The sequence below is a fragment of the Lepus europaeus genome, chromosome 6 (genome assembly GCF_033115175.1).
Source record: "Lepus europaeus isolate LE1 chromosome 6, mLepTim1.pri, whole genome shotgun sequence".
Classification (NCBI taxonomy): domain Eukaryota; kingdom Metazoa; phylum Chordata; class Mammalia; order Lagomorpha; family Leporidae; genus Lepus; species Lepus europaeus.
In genome coordinates, this window is record NC_084832.1 from 120360043 (window position 1) to 120384978 (window position 24936).

Sequence of the window (24936 nt, forward strand, 5' to 3'; positions counted from 1 at the left end):
GGTAAAAGATAATCTATGATAGCATGAACCAAAAACAAGCTGGTGTGGCCATCCTAATACCTGACAAAATAGCTTCTACACAAAATGTTAAATGACACAAAGAAAGGCACTATGTAATGATTAATGGATCAATTCAACAGGAAGATGTGATTATTATAAATGTACAAGATCTAATTACAGGGCATCTGGCTATCTAAAAGAAATATTAAGTGATTTAAAGGGAGATATAGACTGAAATACAATAGTAATGGGAGACTTCAGTACCCCGCTTTCATCAATGGACAGATCAACCAGAAAATCAACAAGAAACAGTAGAGTTAATCAACATCAACGACATATCAGACAGATCATTCACCCAGACCAAGTCAGATTTATCTCTGGTATGCAGGATGGGTCTATATTCGCAAATCAATCAGTGTGATATGTCACATCAACAAAATGAAGAACAAAAACCATATGATTATCTCAATAGATGCAGAGAAAGCATGTGATAAAATGCAACATCCTTTCATGATGAAAACTCAAATTGGATTTAGAAGAAACATTCCTTAACACAATCAAGGCAATTTATGACAAACCTATGGCCAGCATCCTATTGAATGGGGAAAAGTTGGCAGCATTCCCACTTAGATCTGGAACTAGACAAGGATGCTCATTCTCATCATTGCTATTCAATATAGTCCTGGAAGTTTTAGCCAGAGACATTAGGCAAGAAAAAGAAAGGGATTGAAATTGGGAAAGAGTAAATCAAACCATCCCTATTTGCACCTGACATGATTCTATATAGAGGGGATCCAAAGACTCCACCATCAGACTATTGGAACTCATAGAAGAGTTTGGTAAAATGGCAGGATATAAAATCAACACACAAAGATCAACAGCCTTTGCATACAAAGACAATGCCAAAGCTGAAAAAGAACTTCTAGGATTGATCCCACTCACAATAGCTCAAAAAAAAAAAATCAATTATCTTTGAATAAATTTAACCAAGGATGTCAAAGATATCTACAATGAGAATTACAAAACATTAAATAAAGAAATAGAAGACGACACAAAAAATGGAAAAAAAACTTATATATTCATGGATTGGAAGGATCAATATCATCAAAATATCCATTATTCCAAGGGCAATTTACAGATTCAATGCGATACCAATCAAATTACAAAAGACATTCTTCTCAAATGTAGAAAAACTGCTGAAATCCATATGGAAACACAGGAGACCTTGAGTAGCTAAAGCAATCTTAAACAACAAAAACAAAGCCAGGAGCATCACAATACCAGATTTCAAGACATATTACAAGGCAGTTATAATCAAAACAGCCTGGTACAGGTACAGAAACAGATGTTTAGACCAATGTGACAGAATAGAAACACCAGAAATCTATCCAAGCATCTACAGCCAACTTATATTCAACCAAGGAGCAAACACCAATCCTTAGAGTAATTTTGCTGGGAACACTGGCTTTCCACATGCAGAAGTATGAAACAGTACCCCTACCTTACAACTTACACAAAAATCAATTCAAAATGGATAAAAGACCTAAATCTATGATCTGATACCATCAAATTATTAGAGAACATTGGGGAAACTCTGGAAGATATTGGCACAGGCAAAGATTTCCTCAAAAAGACCCCAGAAGCACAGACAATCCAAGCCAGAAATCAACAAGTGGGATTACATCAAATTCAGAAGCTTTTGTATTGCCAAAGAAACAGGAAGGTGAAGAATCAACCTACAGAATCTGAGAAATTATTTGAAACTATGCCACTGATAAAGGATTAATAATTAGAATATATAAAGAGATCAAAAAACTCCACAACTATAAAACAAACGACCCAGTTAAGTAATGGGCAAAGGACTTAAACAAAGGTTTTCAAAAGAGGAAATCCAAATGGCCAACAGACACATGAAAAAATGCTCAGGATCACTAGCCGTCAGGGAAATTCAAATCAAAACCACAATGAGGTTTCTTGTTACCGCAGTTAGAATGGCTTTCATACAGAAAGCAGCAAACAATAAATGCTGGTGGGGATGTGGGGAAAAAGGTACCCTAATCTACTGTTGGTGGGAATGTAAACTAGTAAAACCAGTATGGAAGACAGTATAGATACCTCAGAAATCTGAATCTAGTCCTACCATACCACCCAGCCATCACACTCCTGAGAATTTACCCAAGGGAAATGAAATCAGTAAATAAAAGTGTTATCTGTACTCCTATGTTTATTGTAGCTCAATTCACAATAGCTAAGACCTGGAATCAACCTAAATGCCTATCAGCTGAAGACTGGATAAAGAAATTATGGGATATGTACTCTATGTAATACTACATGGCAGTAAAAAAAAAAATGAAATCCAGTCATTTGCAACAAAATGAATAAATGTGGAAAACATCATAGTGAAATCAGCCAGTTAGAAATGGACAGATACCATACATTCTCTCTGATCTGCAATAATTAACTGAGCACATAAGAGGAAACCTGTAGAAGTGAAATCAATACTTGAGAAGCAGTGACTTGAGCAGCTCGTTTTGACTGTCAAAGAACAGTTTTTTGTGTTTTTTTTTCTTAATACCATTGGTTTAAGACTGTACTTAACATGGAATTAATCATATGTGTATCAAGTCCATTGAAAATAGATCCCAGTAAAAATTAAGAGTGGGAATAAGAGAGGGAGGAGGAAATTTGTAAATGTAAAGCTGTATTGATTCTACAGACTTAATTCTAAGGGTACAGCTAAAAATTCACCATGGGACTCCAAATCTTATTAAGCTCGGTGGTAAAACTGCCATTGTAAGTGTTAAAGGGATCATATCAATAAGATGAAATGTCTGGTAATAATAATAGATAGAATTTAAAAAGATAATGTTTCAACATGAGAAGCAGTCTACACAGCACACTCATAGAGTGACAGTCACTCTAAATAGCACTCTGACCTCAGAATCAGCCCATCAGGCATTCTGGTCTGTTTGAAAAGCCTATGAGAGCATTTCAGGCATGGAAAGCCAAGACACTGTGGCAAAAAAAAATGTTCTACAGCAAGGATCTCTGTGAATGAGACCCCAGTGGAAACAAAAGGGCATCGAAGGATGTGCTTTTCTCTGAAGGGAGGAGAACATTTCCACTTTGCTTTTCACCTTGTCTAAATACTCAAAGAGATTGGAGATTGTGGACTTAAAAGGCTTCCATAGCCTTGGCAGCTAATGTCAGCAGCCTGTGGTGATAACTGACATCATAAATAAGAATGTTAATTGTTAAATTAACAACAGGAGTCACTGTGCACTTACTCTCCATGTAGGACCTCTGTCCTTAATGAGCTATACTATAAGAATTAACTGTAAAACTTATTCTCATTTTTTATATTTTGTGTGTGTGTACAAATTGTTGAACTCTTTACTTAGTATACAGTTGGTCTTCTATGTATAAAGTTAATTGAAAATGAATCTTAATGGAGAATGGGACTGGGAATGGAAGAGAAAGGAAGAGGTGGGGTGGGTATGGAGGTGCAAGGGCGGGTATGGTGGAAAGAATCACTATATACCTGGAGTTGTACTTAGGAAATTTGTACTCTTTAAATAAAAGGTTTCTTTGGGGGGGAAAAAAAAAAAACCTAAAAATAAGGGCCGTCAGGCATTCCATATGGGCATTGGTTTGAGACGTGGGTACTCCACTTCTGATCGAGCTCTCTGCTGTGGCCAGGCAAAGCAGTAGCGGACAGCCCAAGTCCTTGGGCCCCTGCACCCACATAGGAAACCCGGGAGTAGCTCGTGACTTCAGATTGGCTCAGCTCTGGCTGTTGCTGCCATTTGAGGAGTGAACCAGTTGATGGAAGACCTCTGTCTCTCTCTCTCTACCTCTGCCTCTGCTTTTCTGTAACTCTTTTAAATAAAATTCACATGAATAAACATCGTTAAATATCTATGCATCCCTGTAATGGAGTGGAAATTGTTAAAGAACATCTATTGGCTTAAAAATATTCTAAATGTATTCTAAGTAAAGAATGCCAGTTAAAATATGCATTTGTGTTCCATCCCCTTTTACATCCAAGTTTGTATTTATAAGCATACTGCCTCATGCTCCTATGTTATTTTTTATTTTCAGGGTTTGTGTCTGAAATGAGTTGGGCAAAACTAAATGAAAATAAACACACACCACATAGTAAAGACTTCTCAAGGGTTGGAAGGAAATGCAATGTGACTTGAGAAAATTCATGGGAAAATGGAATTAAAGGATAACTTTCTTTGGGTGCTTTTTTTTTTTAAGAAATCCATACATAGTTTTTCCATCATGTAGATTTTCCACAAACTTTTTGAAAACTGCTTCGTTTTTCTGAGAAACATCAAGGTATTTTGCAACTGACTGCAGTTGGTATTTACATCAGTAAGTTAAAGAATTGTGGTTTTTGATATTTATTCCATTGCATTAAATACTTTGCTTACAGAAAACACTACTTCTTTAGAGTGCTGATTTTTTTCTTTTTTTCCAGAATTTCAGCCTTCTTCCCCTTGATCTGGAGTTTGGAATCTCCTAGATACCTGGTTACTATTTCAGTGAAATGGGGAGAACCAGCTTCCTCCCTGGAGCTCTCACTTCAAATATTAGCACACAGGGTGGTATTTTTACCTCTTTTTCATGATGTCCAGCTCTTAACATCTGAACCTGGCAAGAGGACTAAGCTAGCTGTAAATCTTCCCACCCAGACCACACTTGATTATTGTATGATGGCAAAATTAAACGTGAATAAAACAGCTAGAGCATTCGGGTGTTCTTGGAAGAATAAACATGAGTTGGAAGTCTTATGTGGACAGTGCAAAGTACAGGAAGGCCATCAATCATGTAAACATCAAGTGAGAGGTCGGTGAGGAAGCTACTGGAGCCCGTCAGGCGCTCCCAGCAGTACACGGCTTATTCCATTCCTTTTCCCTTGCACTCAGCTTAGGAAAAGGAGCACTATGAAACCTCCAACAGATCCGAGAAGATTTTCTAAGTGCTTATTCCTGTTGAAAGGTACACTCTGAACAGAGTGCACTCTGACACACTGCAGAGGATTTTCCGTGTATTTAAAGTGGACAGGTATAAAATGCCACAGTGCTTAACTCCCTGACTGGCTGTCCCCTTCCCACCAACAGGAAACTGTTAAGGAAGCAATAATGGAGGAGCAGAAGCGAAGTGAAAAGGCTGTGGAAGAGGCAGTGAGAAGAGCAAGGGAGGAACTGATAGAGTATGTCAAAGAACAGAAGAGGGTGAGTAGGTACTCAGGAGGTCTAATTTGTGCTTCCGTAAACCCCACCCATGGCTTCCGTACGGTAACATGAAGTTTTTAGACACTTGCAAACTTAAAAGTATTACAAATATCCATTGTCAATTTGGTTTAGGAATCTCCATCTGATGTTATTTTTTTTTATATTTAGTAAATATAAATTTCCAAAGTACAGTTTATGGATTACAATGGCTTTCACCCCCCCATAATTTCCCTCCCACTCGCACCCCTCCCATCTCCCGCTCCCTCTCCCATTCCATTCACATCAAGATTTATTTTCAGTTATCTTTATATACAGAAGATCAATTTAGTATATATTAAGATTTCATCAGTTTGCACCCACACAGAAACACAAAGTGTAAAATACTGTTTCAGTACTAGTTATAGCATTACTTCACATTGGACAACACATTGAGGACAGATCCCACCTGAGAAGTAAGTACACAGTGACTCCTGTTGTTGACTTAACAATTTGACACTCTTGTTTATGGCATCAGTAATCTCCCTAGGCTCTAGTCATGAGTTGCTGAGGCTATGGAAGCCTTTAGAGTTTGCCGACTTCGATCTTATTCCGACAGGGTCGTAGTCAAAGTGGAAGCTCTCTCCTTCTTTCAGAGAAAGGTACCTCCTTCTTTGATGGCCCCGTTCTTTCCACTGGGATCTCACTCACAGAGATCTTTCATTTAGGTCGTCATCTTCTTTTTGTTGTTTTTTCCAGAGTGTCTTGGCTTTCCATGCCTACAATACTCTCATGGGCTCTTCAGCCAGATCCGAATGCCTTAAGGGCTGATTCTGAGGCCAGAGTGCTATTTAGGACATCTACCATTCTATGAGTCTGCTGTGTATCCTGCTTACCATGTTGGTCGTTCTCTCCCTTTTTGATTCTCTCAGTATTAGCAGACACTAGTCTTGTTTGTGTGATCCCTTTGACTCTTAGACCTATCAGTGTGATCAACTGTGAACTGAAATTGATCACTTGGACTAGTGAGATGGCATTGGTACATGCCACCTTGATAGGATTGTATTGGAATCCCCTGGTACGTTTCTAACTCCACCATTTGGGGCAAGTCCGATTGAGCATGTCCCAAATTGTTATTCTCTTATTTAACAGTATGTTCTGTTCGCTATGTCTAACTCGAAATCCCATCTGTCAACAGAAAACAATAGTTATTGCTAAAGTCTTAGAAATGGCCTATATCATTTCCCTTTAACCTCTACTCAAAGATGGTAGGCAGTTCAGATTTTTAGGGATTTTTTTTTTTCATCCAGCTTTTTACAAATTTGCAAGTAACTTTTAAGCTTCCTGCCTGCATTTAACCCAGCTATGGTTCCAGTGGACTACATTACAGTTAGATTAAGGTTGCTCTGCCGTGGTTTCATTTCACAGCCGTAGCTCAGAATATGGCTATCAGAAATCAGAGTACCTATTGGAGCTTGGCAGAAGGCACATCATTCCAGTACATGGGAATCTGAGCAGTAGCTCAATCTGTTGGGACAAACACTGTGTTTTTTTATCCACAGTCTTTAATCTTCAGTAATACATAAGATAAAATATACTTAAAATGTTTAATGTAATCTCTGTAATATACAGCGCTTAAAGTTCTCACAAATTTAGTATGCTTTATCAGTTGAAGTATATGTGTTATATAATTAAACACTGTCATGTACTATGTGTGTAAATACATATTATAAACATATGCGTCATATAATGTAAAAGTTCTCTAAGTAAGAACAGAACACATGAAGAAATTAGACATGCAATGTCTAATTAGTGAAATGGCAAGGTAAATTGAAGATACAAGATACTGTCATGCAGTTGGTAGCCAAGAAGTGTGCTGCTCATTGGGCGTGATACCACAGTAGTCCTGTACTCTCACCTCGAAGTCAGACTTTATAAGACTCGGAGAAAACCCCCACCCCCAGAGACTACCACCATGTCTCAACACAGGAGCATTTGTCAAAGAAAGTGATGCTAAGTCATCTTTCCAGGCACAGCAGCCATCCACAGAGGCCTTCTGCGTGGGATTCAGTCTGCGCATCTTGCCTCAGGGGAGTCACTGCATTTTCAGCCTACCGTGTTCCTGAGGGCCTAACTCTGTGAAGACACAAGCCTGTGCCACCCAGTCAGTTGGCTTCCCAGGGAGCAGTGGGTTCACAGAAAACGCCTGTTACCATCTCTGCCTGGGAAAAGCTTGTCTTAAAGTATCCAGCAGTGAGTGAAGATAGAGTGAAATTCATTCAAGACTTCTGTGGCCACGTCCCTTTTTATTTGGGGGAGGGGGAGGGAGTATCTTCTTTACTGTGGAGAGACCACTGACCGGGAGAGCTCCTCTCAGCACAGAGGGAGGCCTATGGTGCTCAGCTTGACTGCAGCCTTTGTGAGCTGTCTAGTGCGTGACTCCTGTTTTCGTCCCCATCCCTGGCGGCCAACACCTGACTCTTTGATTCTATGAATTTGATGACTTCAGATGCTTCAGACAGTGGAATTGTGTAATATGTGTCGTTCCGACTGCCTTGTTACACCTGGCGTATGTCCTGAAGGCCACTTTGCAGTACATCACATTTTCTCTATCGACTGTCATGGCAGTGGACATTTAGGTCATTTCCACATTTTAATGATGCATGGCTAAACCTTATTTGAGCTCTAAACCTGAACAAGGTATCATTTAGCCAATCAAACCCATATTTTAGAGTAACACTTCTGTGATCAACATGGAAGACTTTTCCTAAAACAGTTATTAAATCATACCACGTTTCTACCAGAGAGAGTAATGCAGGTACCATTGAAATGCTTGAAGAGTAAGAGTAAGAACCACCTTTTCATCTGGTCCACGTGGAAGGCACTTTAACCCCTGAAGAGAAACAACTGTGTGTTCTGGCAAATCCTGCTGACGGACTGGGACATGTTTGTACTGATCAGATAAACTAGTTATCACATGTATAGATGTCCCTTAACAGTAAAATCCTGACAATAGGTCTTGGCTGCACCAGAGCTGCACTTCTACATGCTTACTTCCTTTTCCATAAATGACAGTTAATTGATACCTACCTGTGCAGCCATTAAGGGTTAGTACATGTTCCCGAATAACACGCTGATCCACAGACTCTATAAAATCTGTGATTTTTACCACCTTCACATTATTTTTTAAAAACCCAGAAACGTCTGGTAGCATTATTTTTTGTAATTATGCTTCTCATGCTAGTGTTTGGCATTCTCTCTCCTCTAAAGTTTACAGTGTGAACTGTAAAATTTTATTCCACTCCTGTTACCAATTCACAGATGATTAAAACTGATTAAATCAGAATACTTGTAGGGAATTTATGACTTCCATCTCAAAGTTTTGGAGTTTTATTAATAGCACGTATTGTTTTACTATTTGAATCTTTCTATCTCTCCAGACAGAAAAGCTATAAAAAGGAAAGTGGATAAAATATCTGAAATGAAAATCACTGACTAATTACCAAACCTCTGTTTTATTTAACTTTATAAAATTAAGATTTTATGTTCTTCTTCTTTCCAAAATCAGATCTCAGGGTTTCAAGTTAATTTTTATTAATATCTTGAGGCTTGAAAAATGTTCACAAACGATGTCTCAGAGCTTATAAACTAATGCTTAGAAGAAACAACTTTTTTAGAACATTTATAATCTTCCGCTTTCCAAAAAGACTACTTTAAGCAACTCATCTCTACTCTGTCCTTTTTAAGATGGAGTTCTCTCTGCATCCGTAAAGAATTTGATTCCAGGACAAAAATTTTCCATTCCCTTCTCCAGCTTTTTTTTTTTTTTTTAAATCTAGAGAGCTTGAAATTTTCAACATAAACACCTCTAAAACCATAGAGACCCTGTGTCCACCCGGGCTTCCATTCCACTCTGTGAAGTCATCTTCCTGCCTAAGACATCTAATGCTAGGTGCTGCTGTGTGCATCTCTTGTCCACAACAATCTTTTCTTTGTTTGGGTATGGTTCCTTGACACCTTCATGCCCTCAACAGATTCCCTAAAGTGTGAAATCTAAAGTGTTTTTTTCCCCTACGTCTCTGCCTTTAGTCCTTTGCTATCAGAAGACAGAGAAATATAGTGAGACATTCAGAACACTTAAATTTTCAAATAATTTGAAAATCATCCAACAATATAAAATACTGTGAAATCATAAATCACCATATATTTTTCTGTGTATCTGAAATCAGTTAAGTTTTTAATCAGTTATCCAGCCCTTAACACGACTATACTCTGAATTATACTACAATGAAAATTACAATTCCACTGAGTCAGGAGTTTTAACTTTAAGTTAGTACTATCCATTTACCAGTTCTTACACTTCTAAGCAATAGATATCTCAGTAAATTTTTAAAATAATGCTATTCATTATTATCACTTCCCAGACAAGACAGTGGTGCTCCCTATCCGTGCACTAATTTAGTGACTCCTAATTTGTTCTCAAAGTGTATCCTAAATTGTTTACTCTTTCACATACTATCTGTACTGTTAGTCCAAGTTATGATCATAACTGAACTTCATCCACAAAGGAGACCTCTTTAATGATCAACCGGAGAAAAATGTCAAATTAATGATGAATTAATAATGAATCAGTTCCAGGATTTAAAAAAAAAATCTACTAAGTATTCTGACAGTCTTTGTTAAAATGTTTCTGTAACATCTTCCTAGGCACCCCTCCACACATGTTATTAAACTGATTTCACAAATTTAGTGTGGGCTGGGAAAGTATCAGCCTGCCGGTTCAGCTCTCCTTATTTTTCCATAGTATTGGAAAGAACTGTTTGGACTTCACTGTGATTTATATAACATGGAAGACAAGGTAAACAGGAAACCCAAAGAGATTTTAAAATGCATTTGAATATCAGCTAGGCATTTGCAAATACAGGGATTTGCATTGAAAGACCATTCTATTTAATTATGGAAATTTAAATTTTGCCTTCAAACTCTCTCAAATCCCTACAAATAGTACATCAGGGCTTGTAAAATACAACCCAAAGGTAAAATACAGCCCGTTGCCTTCTTTTGTAAATAAAGTTTTATTGACAGATGTAGCCATGTCCATTCACTTCTGTAGTTTCCCCCTGGCTGGGTTCATGCTGCAGCCACAGAGCTGCACAGTGGTGACAGAACTGGGCCATTATAATTTAAATATTTAACATCTGTTTCTTCAAAAAGTTTGCCAACCTCCATTCTAGAATCTTCAAAATCATCTTGTAGGGAAAATTTCTTTCTCTCAACCCTTTAACATTCTTTATTCTTTGGTGATGCTCTGGTGTAACTGGACAGCTGAAATCCCTTGGGTGCTATCCTGGAAAAGATTTCTCACTCTGTATGAATCGTCGTGTATGGCATTATAATACATTAGATCTACTCATCAGTGCCATAAACTTTATTTTGTATAAAAGAGAATGCAGAAAAGTGAGACGGGAAAGGCCACATCCCTGACACCTCCATAGGGAGGATTTGTGGTTTGTAATGACCTATAGCCCTGGAATTGGAATGACAAGTCCCAGCCTATCCCACAAACTAAGACTGTTACACATGAGCTAGCTATGAGGGAGGAAGAGTGAATAACATCCAGAAAGCAACAACCACTCACAGCCAAGCAGTGATTCCTAAAAAATAAAATCCCATCCAAATGTAATAAAGGATTATTTTTTTTTCCTCTTAAGAACCAGAATTATGGCCTGTGTTTTCTACATCACCTCCAGGAAAATAACCTTCACTTTAGAGGATTCTTGTAATTTGGATTTTTAGAGAGGAGTGAGGAACAATTATCTTCACTTGAAAGGTTTTGTGGTCAAGGCATTGTCAGAACTTCTTAATGATAAAAGGACACATTTGGGGTGGGTGTGGCCGTTTGGCACAGCGGTTATGCTGCCATTTGGGATGCCTGCATCCCGTATTGGAGTGTTTGGGTCCAAGTCCCAGCTGTGCTTCCAAGTTGTGCTTCTTGCTAATGAGCACCCTAGGAAGCAGCAGGTGATGGCTCAAGTACTTGGGTCCCTGACACTCAAGTCAAGCCATATTGAGTCCTTGGCCCATGACTTTGGCCTGGCTCAGCCGTGTCTATGGCGAGTAGTTGGCAAGTAAAGCACCCTCTGGGAGATTTCTATTTCTGTCTCTGCCTTTCCCATCTAGAGGATGAAAAAAAATTTTTTTGAAGAAATAAAGCATTTAAAAAATAAACAAAGGTACTCTTTTAATCCAGTTTTGCTACAGCATTGTTGGATGTTTGCATGTCAAATGATTAAGTGATAGTATTTAATTAAAATGATTTTTCTTGAGTTCCTGGTCAGTTACTTGCATTAAGCATGATTTCTGGACAACTTATGTAATAGCTAATTGTGCTTCACTGTTCTCATCTTAATACACATGTTCAGCCAGCTGATCTCCCAGGTTTCTTACAGGTCTCAAATTCTGTTCAGATTCTGAATCTTATTTTCCTTGATATCCTAATGGGTGTTTAACTCTGTATCAGTTGGTTGTACCATAACTATTTTATACATTATTTCTACATGCTACAGAAACAAAAATGGCACTTTTCTGCCATTTCCAAACCTTCTGTTCCTTTCTCATCCTAACAAATTAATCTTGATTCTGTTCAACCTGGGGCAGAATCTACTGTGTATTCAAGAAATAGCACAGGAGCAATTCACCACTTGTAGTCTAAACATGAGCCCATATAATTTGGGTCTCATATTTTAAAATGCTGTAACCTAACCACAGGATATGAAAATGAGAACTACATCTTCCTCACCACTAGTTGTTGCCTGTGCTTGGAGTTCTGCCTCATTTTTACATGACAAAGGAAATTTACTGCACTCTGCATAACCTGTATTTTAATTTAAGCCATCAAAAAATTACCTTCGAATCTGTACATTGTCACTTATCACAGATACCTCAAAAACAAGTAGAAAAGTATTTGGATGAAAAAAAAAATAAGCACTACAAACCATTTTGCACAATGATGTTTCAACCAGCTCATAAAATTAGCCTTCTCTCTTACAAGTAAGTGGAAAATTTGGTTTAGAAGAAAGGTTAATAAACAATGAAATAAGTAGATTTTGAAAGGTTCTATAGTATGATCTAAGCACTTATGTACAGTGTTTGTATTTTAAACTCAGAAAACTTATTCCATAAACTATACTTTAAAACTAAATTTATTTTATCTCCCATTTTATATTTAACAATCGTTATTCCTCTTTGTTTTGCTCATCTCAGCTGCATAGGAATAACTTGAACAGGATTTAATCACGTCTGAATTATCACATTCTTTGGTGAGGCAAATGCATTGGTCATTGCCATCTAAGTAGCGGGATAATAAAGAAGACCTTCAAGATACAGTTCAATGAGATTAAGGGCCATTATTCAGACATCACAGAACAGATTAAACCCTGTTACTTCTATAACAGAGTATATAACATATGCTCCAGTTTATAATTAAAATATCTATTTATACACTTAACATTGCTACAGCAGTTAATGTAATCTGTTTACATTAGTTTGGGGATAGAGGTTTTGTTAAAAATGACAAAAGTTCCATACCAAACTATAGCAGATATAAAGACTTCCTTTGGGGTCATTTAATACCTAAGAAATCTTTATCTTTGTTCTCCTGTAATTATTTAGAATGCTCATCTACATGTTCACTTCTTGAGTTATTACAGTGGCTACCCTTATTATTAGAATGTATTCCCCTTAAGTGCTTGATTCACACTAAAGGTAAATCAGTCCTAGGATATGGCAGTCAAGAATTAGCACACCTGATGGGGGTGCTGTCACTGAAGGCATAGGTGTTGAGATGCTCAAGTTTTTTTATGGTGAGAACTAATTAAGAAGGCAAACCAGAGACCAGACCTAGAGGAAACAGTAACCAAGCAGAGGCACAAAAGTGGAAAAGATGATGACAGTGATGATGAAAGCTGCTATGTAGAGAGCATTTCCTAGGTCGCAGACACTCATCAAAGGATGTTATTTAAGCAAGAGAGTCTATTAATGAAAATAATAGATACTCTTAGCCCCCAAGTCCCAGAGTTAGAGTGTGCTAAGTCTGACAAGTAAGGAACAGTGACGGAGGTTCATAAATAGGTCTGAAAAGAGGGATGAAAGCTGCAGGGTGAAAGCCAGGAAGGACAACAGGATACCAAGCATTCGTGTTTACGTTCTGTTGGCTGTAATGGCACCATACGTGGTATCTGCCAGACACGTGCAGCTGTGCAGGGCCAGGAGCACCATGTGTTTAAAAAGCTTCGGGTTTTGTTTTGGAAAAGATTATATTACCTAATTATGTGAGGCTGAAATACTGACTTGAAGCAATGATAGTACAACACATGGCAGCACTTTATGAAAGGCTCAGTGCACTGTGCAGACAGTAGCTAAACATACATAATTCAGGAGGCAGTGAAGGCTGGTCATCAGGTAGGTGTTTGGCTTCCCATCAACTGGAAATTGTAGTGTAGACCAGGCCATACAGTAACAAGAGGATAGACAATAGCCTATGTGAGACAAAAGCGTTTGCTCTTTTACAGAGATGAGTCAATTTATATGTGAAGATTTTTATAAAGAAATATGTATTCTAGATTCTTGATAAAGCTTTTGCTGTCTGTTCTAGAATATCTCAGTTCATGATATTCTAATCAATACTTGGTTCAAGAAGCTCAGATTACTGGGAGCAGTATGGATGGAGAAATCTTTTCTTAGTTTCTTATGTGGACAAACTCTTTAGCTACACTTACCAGTTAAAAGGTTTATATGTGTGTGTGTATGTGTATATTCAGGTATGTTTCCACATATACATATATATACACACATACAGTTGTGTGTTTGAATATGATTTGTATGCATGTGTATGTGTGTTTGTATGTGACTTGTGTATATATGTATGGTATGTATGTGACTTGTGTGTATATATGTATTCATGTGTATGTCTGATTTGTGTTACTTGTGGTAAGTTTGTTCATGTGTGCATATACATGGTTTGCTTGTGTGTGCTTGTGTGTATTCATGTATGTGTATTCCTATGTGTCCATGCATGTTTGTGTGTGTTTACTCGTGTGTGTGTGTAGTTGTAGACACATGACAAGGCCCTTCGTCTACCACTGAGCTGTTTATTAAGGGTCCACAGTTACCTTCACTGTGCTTCCCCAGCCAAAGCTCTCCAGCTGTTCAGAAGAACTTAGTAGTCCAAAGTGCCAGACACACATCTTACACTAGGTGCTCAGAAGGTCCAGTATAAATGCTTCATTTTTCATTCCATAAAGAAATATTGAGTACCTTTAATAGACTAAACATTGTGCTCAAGATAGAAGAAAATAAAATAACTCAGGAAGAGAGCTGACATACTAGTATCCATAATAATAAACATTTGTTTAGCACCTCAAGTTTATAAATAATTAACAGATATCATCTACTTCTTATCACATGCCTTTTTAATATTCTGATTTTACAAACCAGAAAATCAGAGACAGAAATGTTAAGCCTTTTCCGAGATGACGTGACATCTAATAAATAGCACAACTAAGAGGTTTTTCCTGTTCTTAGTCCAGTTCTCTTTCCACTACATCACACTGACTGCCGTGTTGACTTCACGTCTATGAGCATTTCATTGTGCCGTCTCTGATGTGGCCAGTCACTAAGTTAAATCTCATTAGTGAGGCCTGGAATTCCTAGAGCCACTACAACGCCAACAAGCAAGACAGCCAGAAGCGTGTGAGGTCCTCCTATACAGAAAAGGACCAGCCAGGAAGACGGTGAGCCCCTAAGTCACCAATGCAATTCTTTTCTCCCAAGACTTAAGAAAATTTTGCCTTGTTTTGAGTCCATATTTGGAAAAGAAGTAGGTATTTCCATAGATATCAGTCATGAGAGTGAGCCATAAAAGATAACCTTGGAAAAGGGTTAGAAAATTCTGAACTCATAAAGAAAGCTGTTTTCGGGAAAAATTCAGCAGTATGGAATCCCAGAAAACTATATTGAATATGACATCAACATTGAAGAAATACCTGGAAATGCCTAACCTAAATGTGTATCTAAGTCATTCAAATAAAATATTCTGTACTACAAAAATATGTAGAACAATCAACATTGAGTTATCCATGATTATCCAAAATACTGTATTGCCTACTTTATATATGATGGTACTTTATTAAAAACTCATGGGATATAGGCTTACCTGGTAAAGTTTTTGGTAAATTATTTAAAAAATGATTATGTATACAAAAGTCTTCTAAAGTCCATGAAAATGCATACTATGAAAATACTATGCATATGAGTCATCTGTATGCCCATGTTTATAGTATCTCAATTCACAATAGCTCAAATATGGCATCAACCCAGATGTCCATCAGTTGATGCCTGCATGAAGAAGGCATTGTCTATACACATGATCGAATACTACTCAGCCATAAAAAGGAATGAAATCCTCTCATTCACAACAAAATGGATGGAACTAGAGACCATTAGGCTTGGCTTAATGAAATCAGTCAGAATCAAGAAGACAAATATGTTTTCCTTGATTTGTGATAGATAATTTAGAGTAGAAAAACTATTGTACCAGCTCTGCTGTGGCCTGGAAAAGCAGAAGATAGCTCAAATGCTTGGGCCCCTGTACCTGCATGGGAGACCAGGAAGAAGCATCTGGCCTCTGATCAGACAGCTTCGACCATTGCAGCAATTTGGGGAGTGAACCAACAGAAGAATACCTTTCTCTGTGTCTCTGCCTCTCAATGTCTGTCTGTAACTCTGCCACTCAAATAAATAAAATCTATAAAAAAAAATTGTGTTTGTGTGTATATATGAAATTAATATTTTGAGATTTGATTATTATTTATAATTATATATATTATTTATATATATTATTTATAATAATAATATTTATAATACACTCCTGAGGAACAGTGGTGTTTCTACTTAATACTAGTTGAATTATTTATTTAGTGGAGGGTTAAGGTTGTGATTATTGAGTAAATTGAAAGTATTTCACTAAAAAAAGGAGGAGAGAGAGTGGGAGGAATACGGGTAGGATGGGAAATCATTATGTTCTTAAAACTGTATATGCGAAACACATGAAATCTGTTCCGTTTATGTATGTAAATAAATTTTTAAGAAGGAAATACTATGCATGGCTTTCCAAAAAAAAGTTGCACCAAAATATATACTTACATTTTTAAAAACTTCTTGTAAATACAGAGAGACAGGGAGAGACCTCCCATCAACTTGTCACTCTTCAAATGCCCACAGCAGCTGTGGCTTTGCCAGACCAAAACCAGGAGCCAGGAAACTCAACCTCAGTCTCCCATGAGGGTTGCAGAGACCCAGATGTGAACCACCCTCTGCTGCTTCCCAGGCTGCAGAGTAGCAGGGAGCTGGAATGGAGAGCCAAGCAAGTGTTTAAACCTAGGCATTGTCATGAGATGTAGGTGACCCAAGCAGCAGCGTAGCCACTGCGCCCTATGCTCACCCATAAACTTACATTTCAGTTTAATTTTTCCTTGAACATTTTGGAGTTCCCTCCTACACTTCACCCTCAAAACAACTCTAAAATAATGTACATGTTTTACTGATGGGAATTGAGAATCAGTGTTAATATATTACAATCCAAGATGAATAAAATAACAGTGAGGATTTTAAGTCACTTCTTACTATAAACCACATAGGGAGCTTATAGGATCTGCCTCAGTAACTCTTCAACAATGCCAGAATAACTTACATTATACATGATTTTCCATAGTGTTCTAGGGATTCTTAGTGTTTCCCATATCAGTATTTGGGTAGACCTTTCTTTTTTCACGGCCTATGTTTACTACTTTTTCAAGCCCCAAATGCTCTGCTAGGCAAAGTACAAAGATGTGAACAAAGCACATACAAAATGCCTACTTCACTTGGAACAGTGTGTGAAGTTATGTACCACATACAGTGTATAAATCATTTTGAAGTAGCTTTTTCAATAATGTGAACTTATAAAGACTATTATTGGTTTAGATACCTAAATTTTTTTTTTGTACACCTAGGTTTTAAAGCTTTTGATTTTGATAATGAGTAGGCATATTGGTTTCCTAATTTTCATGACTTTATTAGCTAGTATGATAAAAGACTGAAGTTTTGAAATAAGATTTTTATAATACTATACAACATAAATTGGGCTATGAAATTACAAATCACCTTATTTATGTGGGACCAGTGATAAGTAGACAATAATTAAATTTTGTTGTTGTGTGACCTGGTCTAACTATGCTATTTCTATGATCTAGATCTTCTGTCCTCTCCAGTCTTGTGACACAAATGTCTGAAGCAAAACCCTTTAGGTACTCCCTCGTTTTCATAAAAACTATCCTAAGTATATCTTTAGAATTAACACACATTTCTGAAGACATACAGTCTAATGCCAAACCTGCTAAAGGTTATGCTTCTTTTAGGAATTTAGTGGAAAAAAAAAAAATCCAGTTCTTTAAAGTGTATCCAAATACACAAGTCATTCTTCCAAATAAGTTTTTTGTTATGTAGCAAGTTCAGAAAACTGAGTCATGATCCTAGCATATTTGTTTGAAAACCATCCATTTTGTTAAATGTTGAAGTTAAGTTGGCATAGAGAATATTTGGTTTAAAAACTTAATTCTACTTCAGTAGTGTGGAGCTAAAATTTTTCTTCAGTGGCTCATAGTTAATTCTGTTTTACTACATGAAACAAATTATTGCCATTTGTAAGAACAATATCATGATTAAGCAACATTCGAGCCTTTTCACTGGTTTCTACCAGAGTTGCTTGTGAAACATATAGAAATGTAATAAGCATCTCAAAAGTGTACTTGTAACAGCTGGATTGTAGAAATTATATATACAGGACTGTAGGCTTACACTATATTTATCCTGAATGGTTATAAAAGTCTACCACCTTCCATCCTTGGATTTATTTTTCAAATATACAAATAATGAAGAGAGCTATTTGTCACAGGATGCTTTTGAAATGAAAACGACTGACATTCTTCTTCTTCAAAATCTCTTTGAGTAGAAAGATGTTGTTACTAAAATGTTCTCGATGGTACTTTTATTTGATCAATTTCTTTACTGTATGGTGGTTTTGCATCATATGTGTATCTTTATCCAATATTTCTTTCCTTTGAAAAAAAGGCAAGGAAAAATAATTTGGTTTGTAACTAATAGTGTCTTGGAAACAGCATGAAAAAATCCTTTTCTGAGAGAGTATTTTCCTTCTCATCTGAAAACAGAGAAGCTTCCTGACGCCCCGTGCTGATTCACACGCACTGACGTGACCTCTCTGTGCTCCTGCTTTGCTCCGGAAGCTTGGTGTTCACTCATTAAATGAAAACCGATGATTGAACATCTGACCTCCGTCTGTAACAGGAAGAGACACCTCATTTATTATCATCACATTATTTCTGAGTGAAGTCCATTAGATTGTGGGCGTCTCACATGTCTGACTTAGCCTTTGACGAAATTGCTAGCCTACATTTATTATGGAAAAAAAAAAAAAGAATACCACATGCAGAGTCATGGCCATCCCTTCAGCAGCCCTTCTTTTGTGTCTGGAATTCACAGGCCAGTGAGCGTTTTATCTTCTTTGTCTTTTCAGATACTGATCCTCAATCTCTTTTCTTTTCCTGGCCATTCTGTCATTCCTTTGGCTCACTGTTGGTGAGCTGGGTTTTGATTCCATCGCTGAGATTCCATGATCCTCACTTTGATACCATCATTCACATTGGTTTACCCTTGAAGAACGCATTTCTGTCCTGACATCCCTTTCTTCAAGAGCTTCAAGTTCATCTAAAGTTAGGTGCCATGAACACTCTGCATTTGGGTGGTCCGTCTGAAAATTAGCATGCTCTCCAAATTCAGATTGAATTCTCAATGTTAAACTATGAAAGGTGGCACTGCTTAAGGACAAAAAACGTTTGTTTACTAAGTGGACATTTAGACGGAAGAAACAGGCTTCAAGGCTCAGCTTCCAGAGTCAAATCCCAAAAACCTTAGCGTCGAACTTTCCTGTGTCTCTGCTGTCCTACAGAGTGCCGGAGACAACTACTGTGTGTCACCAGCTCCATCTATCTCACTACCTCCACTGCCCACGCAAGCCAAAAACGCAGCCACTCCTGGAGCTTCTCCCTTCACACTGCGTATTTCTTACTCAAGTCTCCTGGGAAAAATCTGCTTGGTAGGATATTGGTCACCTTCCTGCATGTATATTGAACATGAAGCCAGCTGGGAACATTATTTTTGTGGATTTTACCTGGTAGGGACAGAACTTGTATCCCCCAACCTATTAAGGTTTTTCAAAAAGTGCCAAAGCCTAAGAATGTAACACACAGTTGCCACACACTACTTGGCTATCCAACATAATATACAGCCATTGTTAATACTTAAACCTGACCCTCAAAATGCAGTTTTCTCCTGCACTTAACATTGAACATCAGCAACATCAACTAAGTTAAGTGTGTGCTCACTCTTAGCTCACAAAGGGGTTGTCAGATCTTTTGTGTAGCATACCACCATAAGGCAAAGTGTTCTGCCATGGGGACCTTCCCAAGTCCCATCCCATATAAGGCATAGTCACCTGCCGTGGCCTACTAATGAGAATGCCAGGTTGAAATGCTGGGAGGATCAGCTAAACCGAGTTCTCTCACTGTCAGATGCAGCCTCCAACAGCACGTAGCAGGACGCTCAGTGCTGCTCTGCAAAGGGCAAGGAGTACAGGGGTGTAGTGAGTCATCTTGAACCCTGCAGAGGGTAACTGGGGGTCTTCAAGACCACTGGGACTCCAGAAAACCGAGCTAAAGCTGTCATATTTTCATGTCTTGTACCTTCCACCTTATGGGACTCGTAGGTGTGCTTTGCCATGGGGTCTTCACCATGTGCTACTTAAGCTTTCCAGGTCCAGGAGACACAGGTCATCAGGGCAGGTGTGTTGTGCGATGGTGAAATATTAATAGTCTTTGAGAGACACTTCTCTGTAATGATACAAAGCCAAATGATTTCCATAGCCATACAATTGTTTGCTGTTCTAGCTGTCCTATGGACGTAGCAGGTACACGTGTTCTCTCTATTGGCATAGAGAGAGAAAAGCTTCAGCATATTAGTTGTCTGCTTAGTACCAGGAGACAGTAAAGAAGTAACTGAAGTAAGTGCAGCATGTGGCTAGAGACGGGACCTGCTGGGCTGATAGGAGGCAGCCTCAGGTCAAGACTTTGTTTACCATTCAGTGCCCACAAGCATCGCTTCCGGTCAGCAGTCCGCCATGGTGCTCCAGAGTACCAGTTTTAGTGATAGTTCAGAGCTGTTAGGCACCAGCATTCAAAAGACATAGCATTTCCCTTTCTCCAGGTTAGCGGAGGAAGGCCAACGTGAAGGTTTATAGTTCGTATCTGTGATGTTATTGCAGGAAACAGCTTCAAGGACATGTGGTATCCTCTTCACTTAAAAACTTGGAGTGAACTGACACAGAATTAGCATTTGAATACTTTCACAGGTCCTTCTTGCTGTGGCTCAAGTCATCCCTCTGCTCATCAACCTGGCTATCTTAACATGTTATCAAGCTTCACTTGTTCAGATGCCAGTCGATTTTTATCCATGTAGATCATCTGATCAAGTCCCCAAAACCAAGTACCTCGAGTTTCAGAGAATCTAATCACAACTCAATTCTTTCAGCAATACCAGAAACCATTGCTCTTACAGCTCAGTGCTTCTACCTGAGCCCTGGCAGTTCTGCCCTGAAAGCTGAGTAGCCCACTGACACTCCTGGCTACTGAACACAGACCCTGCTTTTCACAGATACCGGATTTTACCATGCAAGGAGCAACAGTGGGGAGGAGTAGCTGGTGCTGATTCCTAAGGGAATTCAGAACTGTCCATTGTGAGCATTTTTGTTTTCTTCTGAAAGTTTGGCTGTGAAGTTAGGAGCAACTCATTTTGTGTTTGAATTCCTCATATAGGTAGGTCCCTGTTGATAGCCCGTGGGTCTCCCCGTCTTCCCTTCAGTAGTCACTTTCTTTCACGTGGCTGTAATCACTAATTCGTTGCTTTGCTGTTCCAGGCGATAGGCTGCCAGGTTTTACTTTCATTCCCACCCCTCCCAAGAATACCCTCTGGATTTCCAGATTCTTAGTCCTTACAGATAACTCACCATGGATCTTTCTGATTTTTTCAAGGTTAAACTGCCTAGACTGTAGAACCAGTCTATCTGTCAACCAGGGTTCTCCTTTTAAGTAACAGAGCTACCTCCAGCTAGTTAAGCAGCAACTGTTTATTGAAAGGATATTGAGTACATGACCAAATTATCAGAGGATTGAAAAATTAGGGTCAAGGATACACTTCCATGAACAATACAAAAAACTTCACAACACTGAAAAATAAACACCCCCGTTTTCTGCAGTAATCCCATCAAGCTCCATGGGAAACCATTGTTGAGTTCAGCCATGTCCATCTCAGGCATTCGAATGCTTCTCCTGCCATCCTCAGAAGCCACATGAGTGCTGCACACAGACCTCTGATTAATCACTTCTCAAAGTCCTGTATGACTTGACTGTGGTCAGGGGAGCCTTAGGAGCCGAGCAGGCGAGATAACGAGTTTGCTGGGCAGAACTTAACGGAAGTCATACTTCACAAGGCTGGAAATTCATCACACGTAGGAAGGGTATCAGAAATCAGCAAACAGTACAGATGGCCACTACATAGTTGGGGAATGTCTTCCAAGTTGCCATGGTTCTGCAGAAATATTTTTCTAGTGTTTTAGTCTCTTGGCTAACTCTAGAACTAATCCTTTGAAGTCAAACTAGGTGGGTTTCATTCTTACTAAAACAGGGCTTCAGCAATTGCCAGGCTCATCAGATGTCTTGAAGAAAGCTTGCCATTTGGCCTCCATAATATCATTTTTTTTTTCAAGTAATCTGAGACTTTCTATAGTTAATGCCCAAGTTATGTGACACTGTTCAAAAGATATGCAGTGTTTTGGGATAGGTAAGGTTTTTCTTTCCATCTACTTGTCGTAAAAATGGATAGTTTTAAAAAGGTGTTTACGTGCATGAGTTTTTTAAGTTCTAGAGATTATACTTGTCCTTGTGTCCACAGTTCCACTCCTCCTGGTAATCCACGGATATTTTAAACACATTGGTTGTAACACTAATTTTCACAGACCGATGGTGAGCCCTGAGGTTACTCAAGTAAAACACAGCATGGTCCGCTTTATTTCTGAGTCCACCTGGAGTGAGTTCTTACTGTTGCTTGTGCCCTTGGCAATGTCTCTGCCCTCTGTATTTACGTCTTCCTCTTAGCAAGGAGTCTGTTTCTTTTACCCTCTACCCCATCTGCTTGCTATCGGACCTGTGATCCAGGAACTCTTAACATTTTTTCAGCTGATTATAAATGTAGATCTGGAGAAAAGGCTAAGAAACTAGATAGCAAATTGCTGTGTGCCAAACTGAGCCACATACATCATAAGCCTTAAAAAGGAGACACTTCAGTCCTTTCTGTGTGACACGAGTGTCCTGCATCTGTTTTCCCTGGCCCTCATCACTCCGTCTTGGTATTCTGAGGCTATTAGAGAAGGCTGTAGCTGTTCAAAGCCAGACTGCCAGTCACAGCATCTACCAGTATCCTAGTTAGATCTCTGCCATCCAACTAAGTCTTTTCCAGGTGATCCTGTCCAGTAGCAATAATTTTATGAGCATTCAATTTGAAGTAAAATATTTTATAATAAATCCCCAAACATTCATTTATTGTACGTTGAGAACAATTCATGGAATAGTCCTATCATTGTCGCCATGACTTTTCATTTTTTTGCACGTATGTCATTAATAATTGTACTAGGAACATATTAATCATAGCTTCCTTACCACTTTACAAGAATTCTAATGTCTGCTTTTTATTCATCTGCGGGGACATTTGGCATTTCAGCGAACTTTGTAGCTTCGTTTTTCCTTTATAGTTTAGAGTGCTTATTCATCCAGGATCTAGTGTGACTATAATATATTCAACACTCTCCCTTTGTCCTCAGTATTTATTACATCCCTGTGGTTCACATTTTCCTATTCATATGCATCATGTTGAAAATGAAAATATCTTGTCTGGGGTGGAGCTTCACCACCGGATCAAACAAACGTGTTCTCCTGCTCTTAGTCGGTTTTACTAGTTACGTTACTTAAGAGTCGGATGGCCCAAGTGCTTGGCCCTGCACCTGCACGGGAGACCAAGAGGAAGTACCTGGCTCCTTGGCTTCGGATCGGCGCAGGGCGCCGGCCATAGCAGCCATTTAGGGGGTGAACCAATGAAAGGAAGACCTCTCTCTCTGTCTCTCTCTTTCACTGTCTAACTCTGTCAAAAAAAAAAAAAAAAAAAAAAGAATCCTGTTAACAGCAGCAAAAAAAGATTTAGTTATATTATCTGCTTTCATAGTTCACAAAAACTCCTTCCGCTCACTTCTCTCACCAACTACCATCTGTTCAGTCGCCTGTTTTCCATTGAAGATTGCCACAACCATAGCTGAGAAGCTAGCAGAAACAGCACACATGTTCAAGCACAGAAGCCCTAGAATTTACTCAAAGAAATTAACCCCTTTTGAACAGAACTCCCAAAACCCAGAAGGACACTGCGATGGGCCACCCAAGGAATATTCTTCTCAGATCAGTGGCAGAAGTGCAGGAGGAAAAAACCCAGACACATCAACACCATAAGCTTGTGCTTGTATCCTGTCTGCTGACATCCCCAAGGCAAGTCTTAGCTGAATCCCAGTTCAAAGGGCAGAGGATTACAGCCCATAGAAGTCCCAGCATGTCACATAGTCAGGCTCAGCAGCATTGTGCTGGAAAAGTTTCTCTCTCCCATGGGAGAAGAAAGAGTAGGTAAGTGTTGGCCAAACAAAAATGTAACCTACCAGATAATTCCATCTAGGTTGGCTACCCACTCTTCTCCCACCCTTACTTCATCCCTTCAGTAGCTTGCTTCATTTTTTTCTTAGCCCACATCACTCTCTGAAAATGTCTTAAAACTTGTAAGACATTCAGTGAACAAATCTCATGAGATACCCAATATGTGCCCAACAGTTCTGTAAGTACCAGAGCTAGAAGAGTAAATTATACAGACAAAAACTGTCAGTTGTCCTTTTCTGCTACAAGCTCTAGGAGGAAAAAAGACATAATTTTCTTCACTGCTCTACTCTCGGTATTTAGAATAAGCCTGAACATACCAGATGTTTAGTAAAACCTTGTTTAATGAATCAGGGAATGCCTTTAAACAGTTATCTAATCCAACCCCATTTGCTCAGAGTCCATGGTCACAGGGCAGTGTTCTCATTTTGATGTGTTTTCAAATAGAAGATTTTATAGTCAGTCTTGTGAACTTGAGCTACTCCAAGCCTTCTCTGATGAGAAACATCTCTGCTTGGTATTCTGATAAATCTATCTGCACAGCTGACAACCAATCCTTGAATTCAGTAAACTCACCAGGGTCAAATCCCCCTGAGCCAACTTCTGAGGGGATGAACACCATTAGATAAGTATTTCGCTCATGCTCTTTGAAGTACTATTAAAGATAATGTGGAGGATTCTTTACTTTGAATATACAGCACCCATGTCTCATGAGCACTCTGCTCACCTTGGGTGTTACCCCTTTTGCTTCAAGGATCTACCAGAAATAAAGAGTTGCAACAAAAAGGTTACACTGGCCCCATACA

General features: G+C 38.7%; 1 protein-coding gene across 6 annotated transcripts in view; it reads left to right on the plus strand.

The window, feature by feature from the left end:
* Positions 1-24936, plus strand: part of CCDC91 (coiled-coil domain containing 91) — a 325533-nt gene that overhangs the window by 268019 nt on the left and 32578 nt on the right. For 4 of the 6 annotated variants that reach the window (XM_062195013.1, XM_062195012.1, XM_062195017.1 and 1 more), the window contains one exon: positions 5130-5243. The exons of 1 other annotated variant lie outside the window; for it this stretch is intronic. In XM_062195013.1, the coding sequence (XP_062050997.1) occupies positions 5130-5243 (114 nt within the window). Of the gene's footprint in view, positions 1-5129; positions 5244-7249; positions 8552-24936 lie in introns of those variants that run through there. One more of the 6 variants, XM_062195014.1, reaches the window with a different exon arrangement.